This window comes from Sorex araneus, chromosome 9 (assembly GCF_027595985.1).
Source record: "Sorex araneus isolate mSorAra2 chromosome 9, mSorAra2.pri, whole genome shotgun sequence".
Lineage (NCBI taxonomy): Eukaryota > Metazoa > Chordata > Mammalia > Eulipotyphla > Soricidae > Sorex > Sorex araneus.
This window is the reverse complement of record NC_073310.1, coordinates 20,275,037-20,288,922: the sequence shown is the minus strand read 5'-3', so window position 1 is coordinate 20,288,922 and position 13,886 is coordinate 20,275,037. Positions and strand designations below refer to the sequence as shown.

General features: G+C 43.1%; 1 gene segment (V, D, J or C); it reads right to left on the bottom strand.

The window, feature by feature from the left end:
* Positions 1-116: 116 nt before the first annotated feature.
* LOC129407129 (Ig lambda-2 chain V region-like) lies at positions 117-7,608 on the bottom strand (the record flags this gene model as incomplete). The annotated part of the segment is given in 3 exon segments: positions 117-379; positions 7,152-7,463; positions 7,563-7,608. Coding segments are annotated over 3 exon segments (621 nt in total), but the record flags the coding sequence as incomplete, so codon positions are not given.
* Between the last annotated feature and the right edge of the window lie 6,278 nt (positions 7,609-13,886).

The following is a 13,886-nucleotide window of genomic DNA, read 5'->3' as shown; positions in this document are numbered from 1 at the left end:
TTGAAATAGATTACTTCATTAGAGGACCTGCTGTACTCAGCAGCAAAATATAAAGCTTGGACCCAGGTTTATGTCTCACTTCCCCACTTGCATCTGTCACTGTGGAAATGGTTGCTGAACCACAGAGCACAGAAATACTCAGCCTCGTCCTCTTCCTTGGCTCCAGTGATGGTGAGGACTGCCTTGTTTCCAAGCAGGGAGCCAGAGAATCGGGCAGGAACATCAGGATATCTATTACTGGTTCCACCTATTAGACCCCAGGGCTTCTGGTAGGGCTTCTGTTGAATCCAATAAGCATAATTACTGGTGGTGACAGCCCCAGTGCTGGAGCCACAGGTGAGTGTAACTGTGCCTTCTTGAGTTGTGGCTAGTGAGGATTCTTGAATCACCACATTCTGAGAAGTGACCCCTGTAAACAGATATAAGACCAAGGGCTTAGGATGAGACAATGATGTAAAAGTGCAGTAGAGTATCCTTTGCCATTTTCTCCCACCAACCCAGAGAGTTCCCTGACCTGTGCAGTGAGCCAGAAATGTGAGCAGGAGAGGAGCCCAGGCCATGGTGGAGACAAACCAAGGCTGTGACTTGTCAGACCCCTCAGCTCAGGACCAGCCTCCAAGCTCTCCTTATACCTGCTTCCCCCTGTGGAGGTGGGGCTGTCATGCAAATGAGTTCCTGAGGGTCACTCAGCAGTGTGACCATGGCAGTTTCTTAGTTGCTCCATGTTAGTGACATGTACTAGAGGGCCCTAGGGTCTGGAGCTGCAGCTCATTGCAGAACTTGCTCTCAGAATATGGCACACTGTCCCCCCTAGTGTCCACTGATGAGAAGATTCATTATTGCTTGGCTTTTTTTTTTTCTAGTTTCCAATTTCTTTGCTCAGATCTGAAGGTTTTAAGTCTCCAACAATCTAAATTCAGTCCCTGTGATTCCCCAGGCAGAAACTGGATGAATGAGTTTTGTGAAAGGGGAACCTGCAAGCATCAGCACTATTCTTCTTCTTTATCCTCCTCCACTTTCCTTAGACAACTCTGTTGAGCAGAGGCTCTGAGGTCTAGGATTCTTCTCTGTTAATAGCTGCAAGTTCCTGAGAAACTCATGGATTAATGTGGATACTTTGCCACATGGGTAATTGATGATGTCACATGTAATACTTCACCTCTACCAGTGCCTTTTAAAGCTGAGTGCTATTCAATTCTCAGGGTTTTTTTGTTTTGTTTTGTTTTTTTATTGAATTATTGTGAGAATAGTTACAAAGATTTTCAGTTTAAGTCTTAGTCGTACAATGATCAAAACCATCCCTTCTCCAGTGCACATTTTCTATCACCAAGAATCCGGATATATCCCTTGTCCCACCATTCCCCCTGTTTATGTGGCAGATGATTTTACTCTCTCTCCACTTTAATCACATTCAATATTTTGACAAAAGACCCACCATTATTATTTGTATTTTTCCTCAACAATCAGACCTGACAAAATAGGCATCATTAGATAATTTGTTTTCTATTGCTGATTATGAAAAGCATATCATGTCACATTGCCTCTTCGCAGATGCGTGATTTTGGATTTCTCATATTTTAGTAATAAGTCTGAGGGATTTCTGCCAAAAGCCTCTGGGTTCCAAGATTGGTTTGTGTGCCTCTGGGATCATGGCTGTTTAAGAGAAAGAAACCTTTTGTGGGCAGCAACTCGGGGTCTCATCAGGGCAGGAAGAGGGGCCAATTCCACCTCCCATCCGGAGAGGCTCCACGTGAAACGTCACTTCAGTCTCATACCTGGCTCTCCAATAGGCTCTGAAAAGCTGGAGGCCACCACACTGCCAGGGAGAAAAGGCGGGAGGGAAAAACACTTTCCCCACCCAGGGTGGCACCATGTTGAATACTGAGCAGTAGTTTAATGCTCAGTCCAGATGCATTTCTGCCAAAAGCCACTGGGTTCCAAGATTGGTCTGTGTGCCTCTGGGATCATCGCTGTTCAGGGCCTCGCCAGGGTGGGGAGAGGAGCCGGTTCCATCCCCCATGCTGTGAGGCCCCAAATGTCACTGCTCTCTGTCTAGTTTTGGCCAGGGGCAGATGCTAGATAATTTATTTTTCATTGCTCACATTGCGTATCAGGAAAGGTCAGAGGGATAGTTCTGATAGCCACATACTGGAGACATGCTTATAGAAGCTCATGGTCACTGGGATTCCATCTGGAGAAGGCAGGGAGACTGCACCTGCTCCATCTGGGGCATCCCAGAGATATTGGCTTGGTATGGGGCCTGGAGAAATCTCCAGTGTTGTGGTGCCCACCGGGTTTCTTCAATGCTGAATGCGGCAAGATGGCACCAGGGACCAAGTTCTCAGTTCTTAAATGAAAACAAAACAAACTCTGTTGTAGATAAAAGGGAACTTGAAATCCTTTGCATCCTGTATTTCCTCTGGCTGAGCATCCCACCCACCCCTATTTAAAGTGCTTGAGGATGCTCCTACAGAACCCCTGGAATTGGAGGGGTTAAGTAACCTCAATTACTGGGTCTGATGCATTCTAGGCCAGACTAGCACTAAGCAAGGTTTTCTTAAGATCTTTAATTATTTACGCACATTAAAACCTTTTTGCTGGAGCGATAGCACAGTGGTAAGGCTTTCGCCTTTCACATGGCCGACCCATATTTGATTTCTCTGCCCCTATCAGAGAGTCTGGCAAGCTACTGAGAGTACGGAGCCCACACGGCAGAGCCTGGCAAGCTACCTGTGCGTATTGGATATGCCAAAAACAGTAACAATAAGTCTCTCAATGAGAGACTTACTGGTGTCTGCTTGAACAAATCGATTAAAACCTTTGGTGCTTACCTCTTGTACACCTTACAAAACTTGTCTCTCGTTCACAGTACTTTAAGTTATATTTGTTGATGCTATCCAGAATGGAGATTCTACTCTTAGATAATCATCTCAACTTCCTCTCCCCTGTTTGTATGGCTATGTTCCAATACCACAAACTAAAAAAATTAATTCTAAAGGTCTCCATTATATTGGGAATAATTGGCTTTTGACCTTGAAATATTTTACCCATCGCCTAAAGGTGAGGTTTCATCAGTCCATCATTGGTATGCTACGCATAGAAAGGTATTTTGCTTCTTTGATGAAAAAATTTAGACAAATACAGACCAATCTTCAACTCACTAAAAGATTCCCTAATTGTGGGAACAGGCTTCTCAGGCATGATTTCCATGGTAAATACTAAATCTTGGCTCTTTTAAGTCCTGCCTTTTTTTAATCCATGGTGGTCTTCTGACTACAACTGGACCTGGTCTTATAGCCTTCTTGTCTAATTTGTTTCCTCTATGCTTAAGGCCTCTATGCTTGAGGGCTGGTGAGATAGCACACCGGGTAGGGCATTTGCCTTACATGCAGCCAACCTGGATTGATTCCTCCATCCCTCTCGGAGAGCCCAGCAAGCTACCAAAGCATCTTGCCAGCACGGCAAAACCTGGCAAGCTACCCATGGCATATTTGATATACCAAAAATACTAACAACAAGTCTCACAATGGAGACGATACTGGTGCCCACTCGAGCAAATCCATGAAAAATGGGAAGACAGTGCTACAGTGCCTTATGCTTGAGGCCATTAAACCACAGAGGGTGACTAATGTGTAACCACGGACACAAGGGACTGAGGCATGTTACTGCAGACATCCCTGCATCCTTCTTCCTAAGACACCTTCACTGCATTGGAGCCCTATTTATGCCCCTAAGCAGGAAGTACCTTGAGCAATCTGATTCTCTATTTCCTGACTGCAGTCACAATTTTTTTCTTTGAGAGGAGGGAATGAAAGAGGGAATCTCAGTTTCTCATTAGCAGTTGATGAAAAAAAAAAGTCCGTTTTTACCTGTCTTTATTCCACACTTTAGTCATCCCCTCACATCTAGGGTTTGCCTTTCTGAGGAAGGGAAGTTTGAAATTTCCCAAGAAAAAAGTACCACCTCCTACCACAGAGCTTAGGCTCATTAGACACTAAAAGAAAATGGGCAGTACCTATCTTAAATGGTAAAGTAGATAACCCCAAAGACCTTAATCAGGCAGCTCACAGTGTAAGATCCCTAACTACTCATGAAAAGCTAGTAACTTGGCAAGTAGCACAAAGATCCAGTTTTGGGTTTTTTGGGGTTTTTTTGTTTTTTTTAATTAATTTTTTACTATAGAATCACTGTGAGGTACAGTCACAAACTTATGAACTTTTGTGTTTGCATTTCACTCATACAGTGATCGGTTTACCCATCCCTCCACCACTGCCTGTTCTCCTCCACCAATGATCCCAGTATCCCTCTCACTACCCCCACCCCATCCTACACCACCCAACCCTGCCTCTGCTACAGGGCATTCCCTTTTGTTTTCGCTCCTTTTGGATGTCGTATTTTGCAATAGAGGTATTGAGTGGCTTTGAGTGGCCTTCGTGTTCGGTCTATAGTCTACTTTCAGCTCGCATCTTTCAACCCGAATGAAGACCAAGTTTTTATAAAACCCCCTCAGTCCCTCCACCCAAACACACACACACACAGGAAGCATATCTTACTTACTTCTAAACTAAGCCTCTCTATTGTTCTTAATTTCTAAGACCTATTTCTATTTTCTAAATTTGAGCATCTTTTTTTGTCTTTTTTATTAATATTAGTGAATCACCGTGAGGTATAGTTACAGACTTACAAACTTTTGTGCTTGCATTTCAGTTATACAATGATCGAGTACCCATCCCTCCACCAGTACCCATTTTCCACCACCAATGGTCCCAGCATCCCTCCCACCACCCCCACCCCATCCCCTCCACCCTGCCATGCCTCTGTGGAAAGGCATTCCCTTGTGCTCCCTCTCTTGTGTTGGGTGTTGTGGTTTGCAATAGAGGTATTGAGCAGTCTTTATGTTCTGTCTATGGTCTACTTTTGGCACACATCTTTCAACCCGAATGGGTCCTCCCAATATCTTTTATTTGGTGTTCCCCTCTCTATCTGAGCTGCCTTTTCCTCCAGCATGTGAGGTCGGTTTCCATGCCGTGGAGCATTTCTACAAATATTGAAGAATCTAGAACCTTGTAAAGAACACAGAGACAAGCTTTCCCTGCTCCTGCATCACTGCTCTGCTGGGCCCCAGAGAGGGTGAGGCCAGCTGGGTTCTCAAGGAGAGAGATAGAGAATCAGGCCAAAGTCAGCAGTGTTTTGGATGTATCATCAATTAGTATCTTGGGAGCTTGACCAGTCTTCTGTTGAAACCAGTATGAATACTGACCATCAGTGACTGCTCCAGGCTGAGACTAAATGTGAAATTATTGTCCCTTGTGTGTACATGGTCAGTGAAGGCTGATTCACCACAGCCTGAGAACTGGACACTGAAATGGAAACAGAAGCATGTCAGGAATGAAGATTGAAGTCCAATAAATCCTCCAAAGGCTGGTCATTGAAATATCCACAAACCGGAAGAATCCAGGCATTCCGGTAAGCCACGCAGGCCGGAGAATGCTCCGGACCCCAGACCAGGCCAGCAACACCGGGGAGCCAGACTAAGGAGGTACAGCCGGTACGCCTTCTCCAGATGGAGCCCCAGCGACACTGAGCAGCTACTATCATGGTCCGGGATTCGGGACTGGGACAGACCTTTTCCAAACAATGAAAACATACAATCTATTGATGCCATCCAGCATGTCTGACTGTTGGAGGAAAACTTCCAAATAATAATAGTGAGATTCCTGTTGAAAATTGAATGTAATCAAAGTAAGGAAAGAGTAAAGTGAAAAATGTCTGCCACACAGGCAGAGGGGGAGTGGGAGGGAGGTATGTGGGGGTTTGGTGGTGGATCAAATATGAAAACTTTGTAACTGTATTTCACAGTGATTCAATTAAAAAAATTAATAATTTTTTAAAAATCATCAAAAAAAAAAGAAATATCCACAAACCTGGCCAGCGAGTAAAGAAGAGAACAAGAAGAAAGAAGAGAGGAGTTTACTCATAGTATGACTTTCAAGGACACACTGACCCCATAGTTGACCTCTAGGGCCTCTTTCATGTTCCTCTGGCCCTGAGGGAAGTGTTATTGTTGGGTGTGCTTGCTGAAAACCTGGGCCCTTTAGCATACATGCCCAACCCCAACTGTGTCTTCAATTAAGGACTAGTTCTGCTGGGAGGGGCAAGCCTGGGATGGTTGGGGTCTGGGTTAGTCCCCTAGGAGGAAGCACCTGTTGGCACATCTAGTTCAGACCAGAGAGATTTAGATTTTCTGGGGCTCATAAATCTGGATTTCCTGCAGGCCTTGTTCACTTCAATAGTGTCATGGGGCTGGAGGGACAGTACAGTGGGTAAGGCCCTTGCCTTGAATGCCCCTGGCCCAGGTTCTATCCCTGGCTTCCCATATGGTCTCATGCACCTGTCAGGATTAATTCCTGAGTACAGATCCAGGACCATCACCGTAGCATGATCATTTAAGGTATGTCCACACACACCCTCCCTCAAAATACAACAGTCCCCAGCCCCAAATCCAAACATCAAAAGCATCGATGGCCCCTGGTTACTTCCTCATATTAACAAGTTTTGAAAATTTTCCAGAATAGAAATTCCTTTATTTCATAAAAATTTTTAATACTTTTCTGGAAAATCGTGGCTATAGGATATGATTTGAATTAATTTTCAAATATTGCATATATGATTTATGTTACATTTTATGCATATGAATTTATAGCAATACAAATACTTATATTGTATAAAATGAAAATATATGTTATACATGCATAAACCATTGTTTCCTTCCTGACCCCTAGTGAGAATGGACATTATGAGGCTTCTTTTGAGAAAATGTAATTGACTTTGCAGTAATAGCATAACTTGTTCATACCTGTAAATTTTACTGTGTTTAGCTTGTGTAAGAAAAAATAACTAAATAGAGTAAATCCTAACTGAATATGAAGGTAGGTCATAGGACAACAGTATAAAAGTGAAGGAGTTCATCAAGCCCTGGAACAATTTTGTTTATTTGAAAATTGGCATTGAAGTGTTGTTGCCATTTTCCACCAACAAAATAGAGAAGATCTTGAGCTGGGTGACTTCATGAGAGGACCTGCTCTACTCAGCAGCAAAAGATAAAGCTTAGCCCCAGGTTTATGTCTCACTTCCCCACTTGCATCTGTCACTGTGGAAATGGTTGCTGAACCACAGAGCACAGAAATACTCAGCCTCGTCCTCTTCCTTGGCTCCAGTGATGGTGAGCACTGCCTTGTTTCCAAGCAGGGAGCCAGAGAATCGGGCAGGAACATCTGGATGCCTATGACTGGCATCACCTATTAGAGCCCGGGGCTTCTGGAAGGGTTTCTGTTGAATCCAATAAACATAATTATTATTGGTGGTGACAGCCCCAGTGCTGGAGCCACAGGTGAATGTAACTGTACCCCCAGGGTTTGTGGACAATGACGATTCTTGAATCACCACATTCTGAGAAGTGACCCCTGTAAACAGATGTAAGACAAAGGGCTTAAGATGAGATGTTATAAAGAAGCAGAGCATCCTTTGCTAATTTCTCCCACCAACCCAGAGAGTCCCCTGACCTGTGCAGTGAGCCAGAAATGTGAGCAGTAGAGGAGCCCAGGCCATGGTGGAGACAACCCAATGCTGTAATGTGTCAGACTCCCTCAGCTCAGGACCAACCTCCAAGTTCTCCTTATACCTGCTTCCCCCTGTGAAGGTGGGGCTGTCATGCAAATGAGTTCCTGAGGGTCACTCAGCAGTGTGACCATGGCAGAGTTTCTGAGTTGCTCCAAGTCAGTGACATGCACTAGACAGGGCCCCAGGGCCTGGGGCTGCATCTCATTGCAGAGCTTGCTCTAAGTACATGGCACACTGCCCCCTCAAGTGTCCACTGATGAGAAGATTCACCTTTGCTTCTCTCTTTTCTAGCTTCAAACCTTCCTTGCTCTGATCTGAAGTTGTTAGGTCCCAAAGTAACTAACTTCAGTGTCTGTGATTTTCCAGAAAGGAACTGTATGTAGGAGTTTTGAGAAGGAGGATACTTCATAAATCAGCACTTCTTCCTTCTCCTTTTCCACTTTTCTTTCCTCTTTTAAGCAGAGAATCTAAGGTCGAGGATTCTTCTGTGTAAATTGAAGCATGTTCAAAACAACCTGTGCTGGCGTGGATGTGGGGAAAAAGGGACGCTTCTTCACTGTTGGTGGGAATGCCAACTGGTCCAGCCTTTCTTGAAAATGATATGGACAGTCCTTCCAAAACTAGAAAATGAGCTTCCACATGACCCCGCAATACCACTTCTGGGAATATATCCCGAGTATGCAAAAAAGCACAGTAAAAATGACATCTGTACCTATATATTCATTGCAGCACTTGTTCATAATAGCCAAAATATGGAAACAACCCGAGTGCCCTAAAACAGATGACTGGTTAAAGAAACTTTGGTACATCTACACAATGGAATACTATGCAGCTGTTAGGAGAGATGAAGTCATGAAATTTGCTTATAAATGGATAGACATGGAGAGTATCATGCTAAGTGAAATGAGCTAGAAAGAGAGGGACAGACAAAGAAGGACTGAACTCACTTGTGGAGTGTAAAATAACATCACATGAGGCTGACACCCAAGGACAGTATATACAAGGGCCAGGGGGATTGCCCCATAGCTGGGAGATTGCTTTCTGAGAGGAGGGGAGAAGGCAGATGGAATTGAGAAGGGATCACCAAGAAAATGATGGCTGGAGGAACCATTTGGGATGGGAGATGCATGCCGAAAGTAGATAATAGACCTAACATGATGACCTATCTGTCTGTGCTGAAAGCCATAATGCCCAAAAGTAGAGAGAGAGTATGGGGAATATTGTTTGCCATAGACGCAAGGGGAGGGTGGGAAAGTGGGGGGTATACCCGGGATATTGGTGGTGGGAATGTGCACTGGTGGAAGGATGAGTGTTTGATCATTGTGAGATTGTAACCCAAACATGAAAGCTTGTGACTATCTCACAGTGATTCAATAAAATTTAAAAAATTAAAAGAAAAATTGAAGCATGTTCTCCCTAAACTTGTAGAATAATATACATATTTTGTTCTATGGGTAATTACTTATGCTTTGTTTGTATGCTTCACCAGTCCAATTCGGGTTAGAATTTATATCTGAATAGTGCTCAGTTTTCAGTTTTTAAATCAAAGCAAACTAAACTATAACAAAATCTCCTGTTGACAGATAGGTATTCATATCCATTGCATCCTGTATGTCCTGTTTGAGAATCCTATCCCCACCAAAGTGATTGAGAATGGGCTGCTGCAAACCCCTGCACTTGGTTTACTTCTATTTGAAGAAGAAACAAAAACACGAAGCTGGATAGTGTTGCTTGGCTTGGTGAACCTCATAGAGTATCTCTTCAAGTTTCCTGTGTCATTATCCATGCACCTGAATATCGTGGATTTTCAGACCTCAGCTGAGACCATCAGGCAGTTTCAAGTGGGTATGGAATGTACCCCTAATATATAGAAAGGCTCAGATATACCAGTACCAGACTTTGTGATAGTATCATATGTCCTCCTCCCCACTATCTAGTTCACAACATTTCTCCTTAGAAGCATGACACATCACCCTTTTTGTGGCTTCCTCACGATGTCAGGCAAACCTTGATGCTCCACTTGAACTCTTTAAGCTTCCTTGTTTAATTCGTGGCCATAAATGAGCCCATGTTTTTTCACACAATATGCTGTTAGATAAGAAAGTTGTTCATATGTCCTCCTGTGCAGGACACCAAATTCTCCTTTGTTATTCATCATTTGTCATTTAATTCATCATTTAATGTATCTCCAACATTAAAAATATTGTTTCAAGCATAAATAAACTGAAAATATTTTGTTTTTAGCTATACTAGTTAATGAGGAGACTATTTTTTTAATTGTTCTTCTGAATAATTCTGGGAAAATTTTTTGCAAGTAAGAAGGAAGTGATGTGTGAGCATGTATAAGTGGGGAGGCACAAACTTGTATGCACAGGCACAGTGGACAGAACATGCTTTCACATGTGCCACATGTCTTCTTTGCATAGTCAGTCTTTACCAAGATCATGATTTTAGCATTAATACAGGATTGCTTGCGCTGGAGTGATAACACAATGGGTAGGGCATTTGCCTTGTATGGCTGACCCAGGTTCAATTCCTCCGTCCCTCTCAGAGAACCCAGCAAGTTACAGAGAGTATACCACCCGCACAGCAGAGCCTGGCAAGCTACTCGTGGCAGATTCAATATGCCAAAAACAGTAACAACAAGTCTCACAATGGAGGTGTTACTGGTGCCCGGTCTAGAAAATCGATGAACAACAGGAAGACAGTGCTACAGGGTTGCTAAAACAAAGTTAAGATTGATGGTAATTCTGGGAGAACTCAGGAAGAGGCCCCAGATTTCTTGATATTATGTGATCCTTGACAGAGTTGATATGATTCAAGCAAGTGTAAGTATATTGAAAACTACTCTGGCTATCTTTTAAGTTGCTTTTATTATTGACAGCATTAAACAGAGTGGCTGTAGGTGTCATAAAAGCAGTAGATAAGAAGCAGCTGGAGCTGACATGGTCAACTAGTCTGTCTAGAGAAAATTTCAGAATTGAAATATCCTCAATATATGCCACTGTGGAGGTGGGGCTGTCATGCAAATAAGTTCCTGAGGGTCACTCAGCAATGTGACCATGACAGAGTTTCTGAGTTGTTCCAAGTCAGTGCCATACAGAAGAGAGCTCCAAGGTCTGGGGCTATATTTCATTGCAGATCTTGCTCTGAGGGCATGGCACACTGCCCCCTCTACTGCCCCCTCTAGTGTTCACTATTGCTTCTCTTTTTTCTAGCTTAGACTTTTTTCTCAGATCTGGAGTTGTTAGGTCCCAAAGTAGCTAACTTTAGCTTCATGATTTCCCAGGAAGGAACTGTATAGAGGAGTTTTGAGAAGAAGGCGTCTTCATGAATCAGCACTCCTCCCTTCTTGTTACCTACTTTCTTAGCCCTATTGAGCAGAGGATCTAAGCAGTATCATTATTCTGTGTTAATTGTTCTCCCCAAACCTGTAGAATAATATAGATACATTGCCGTATGGGTGATTACTTATGTCATGTATGAATGCTTCTCCAGTCCAATTCTGTTTAGAATTTATATCTGAATTGTGTTTAGTTTGCAGTTCTTAAAGCAAAGCATTGATAGATGGGTACTCATATCCATTGTATCCTCCGTGTTCTCCATTTGAGCATCCTATCCCCACTTTCAGTGCTCGAGAATGGGCTGCTGCAACCCTGAGCAGTTAGTTTACTTCTATTTGAAGAAGAGACAGAAACACTATACTGGGTAGGGTTGCTTGGCTTGGTGGACCTCACAGACTATTACTTCAATTTGCCTCACAGACTATTACCTCAACATCAGGTATCCATGCAGCTGAATCTTTGACTTTTGAGATCTCAGCAGAGACCATCAGGCAGCTCTATCTGGCTGCTCCCATTTATGTTTATCCCTGGACATTCATCAGGTCTGGAATGTACCCCTATAGAAAGATGCAAACACACCAGTACAGGACTTAGTGGTTGTACGATACAGCCTGATCCCTGCCGTCAGTCCACAACATTTCTCCTTAGAAGGGATGCCCACTCTCACCACTTCTCTTCAATATAGTACTGGAAGTACTTGCGATAGCCATTAGACAAGAAAAAGAGATTAAGGGCATCCAGATAGGGAAGGAAGAAATCAAACTCTCACTATTTGCAGATGATATGATACTAGATCTAGAGAAGCCCAAAACCTCTACTAAGAAACTCTTAGAAACAATAGACTTATACAGTAAAGTTGCAGGCTACAAAATCAATACCCAAAAATCCATGGCCTTCCTATATACAAACAATGAGGCAGAGGAAAGGGACATGAAAAAAACAATCCCATTCACAATCGTACCCTAGAAAATCAAGTACCTCGGAATCAGCTTGACCAAGGAAGTAAAAGACCTCTACAAAAAAATTATAAAACACTACTCCATAATATAAAAGAGGACATGAGGAAATGGAAACATATACTTTGCTCATGGACAGGGAGAATCAATATTGTCAAAATGGCAATACTCCCCAAAGCATTATACAGATTCAACTCAATCCCTATAAGGATACACATGACATTCTTCAAAGAAACGGATCAAGCAATCCTAAAATTCATATGGAACAACAAACGCCCACGGATAGCTAAAACAATTCTTGGGAAAAAGACGATGGGAGGCATCACCCTCCCCAAACTCAAACTTTACTACAAAGCGGTAACAATTAAAACAGCATGGTATTGGAACAAAGGCAGAGCCGTAGACGAATGGAATAGGGTGGAATATGCCTACACACAACCCCAAATGTATGACCATCTAATCTTTGATAAGGGAGCAAGAGATGTGAAGTGGAGCAAGGAAAGCCTCTTTAACAAATGGTGCTGGCACAACTGGAAAACCACATGTAAAAGAATGGGCTTAGACCTCGACCTGACACCATGCACATAAGTCAGATCAAAATGGATTATAGACCTCAACATCAGACCACAAACCATAAGGTACATTGAAGACAAGGTCGGCAAAACCCTCCTAGATATTGAAGATAAAGGTATCTTCAAAGATGATATGCAACTGGCCAACCAAGTGGAATCAGAGATCAGCAAATGAAACTACATTAAACTAAAAAGCTTCTGCACCGCAAAAGATACAGTGACCAGAATACAAAGACTATCCACAGAATGGGAAAGGATATTTACACAATACCCATCAGATAAGGGGTTAATATCAATGGTATATCAAGCACTGGTTGAACTCTACAAGAAGAAAACATCCAACCCCATCAGAAAATGGGGCAAAGAAATGAACAGAAACTTTCCCAAGGAAGAAATACAAATGGCCAAAAGGCACAGGAAAAAGTGCTCTACATCACTAATCATCAGGGACATGCATATCAAAACAACCATTATATACTACCTCACACCACAGAGACTAGCACACATCCAAAAGAACAAAAGCAACCACTGTTGGAGAGGATGTGGGGAGAAAGGGACCCTTCTACACTGCTGGTGGGAATGCCGACTGGTTCAGCCCTTTTGGAAAACAATATAGACAACACTCAAAAAATTAGAAATTGAGCTGCCATTTGACCCAGCAATACCACTGCTGGGAATATATCCCAGAGAAGCCAAAAAGTATAGTCAAAATGACATCTGCACTTCTATGTTCATCGCAGCACTGTTTACAATAGCCACAATCTGGAAAAAACCCGAGTGCCCTAGAACAGATCACTGGTTGAAGAAACTCTGGTACATCTATACAATGGAATACTATGCAGCTGTCAGAAAAAAGGAGGTCATGAACTTTACATATAAGTGGATAGGCATGGAAAGTATCCTGTAAGTGAAATGAGTCAGAAAGAGAGAGACAGACATAGAAAGATTGCACTCATCTGTGGAATATAGAATAACAGAGTAGGAGACTAACACCCAAGACTAGTAGAAATAAGTACCAGGAGGCTGACTCCACGGTTTGGAGGCTGGCCTCAATTTCTGGGGAGAGGGCAACTCAGAGAAGGGATCACAAAGTATAATGTGGTGGGAGGCCATGTGGGGGAAGGGTGATGCGGGCTGAATGTGGACTAGAGACTGAACACAGTGGCCATTCAACACCTTTATTGTGAACCAGAACACCTAATTAGAGAGAGAGAACAAAAGGGAATACCCTGCCACAGTGGCAGGGTGGGGTGGGGGGAGATGGGATTGGGGAGGGTAGGAGGGATGCTGGGTTTACTGGTGGTGGAGAATGGGCACTGGTGAAGGGACGGGTTCTCAAAATTTGTATGAGGGAAACGAAAGCACAAAGATGAGTAAATCTGTACTGTACCCTC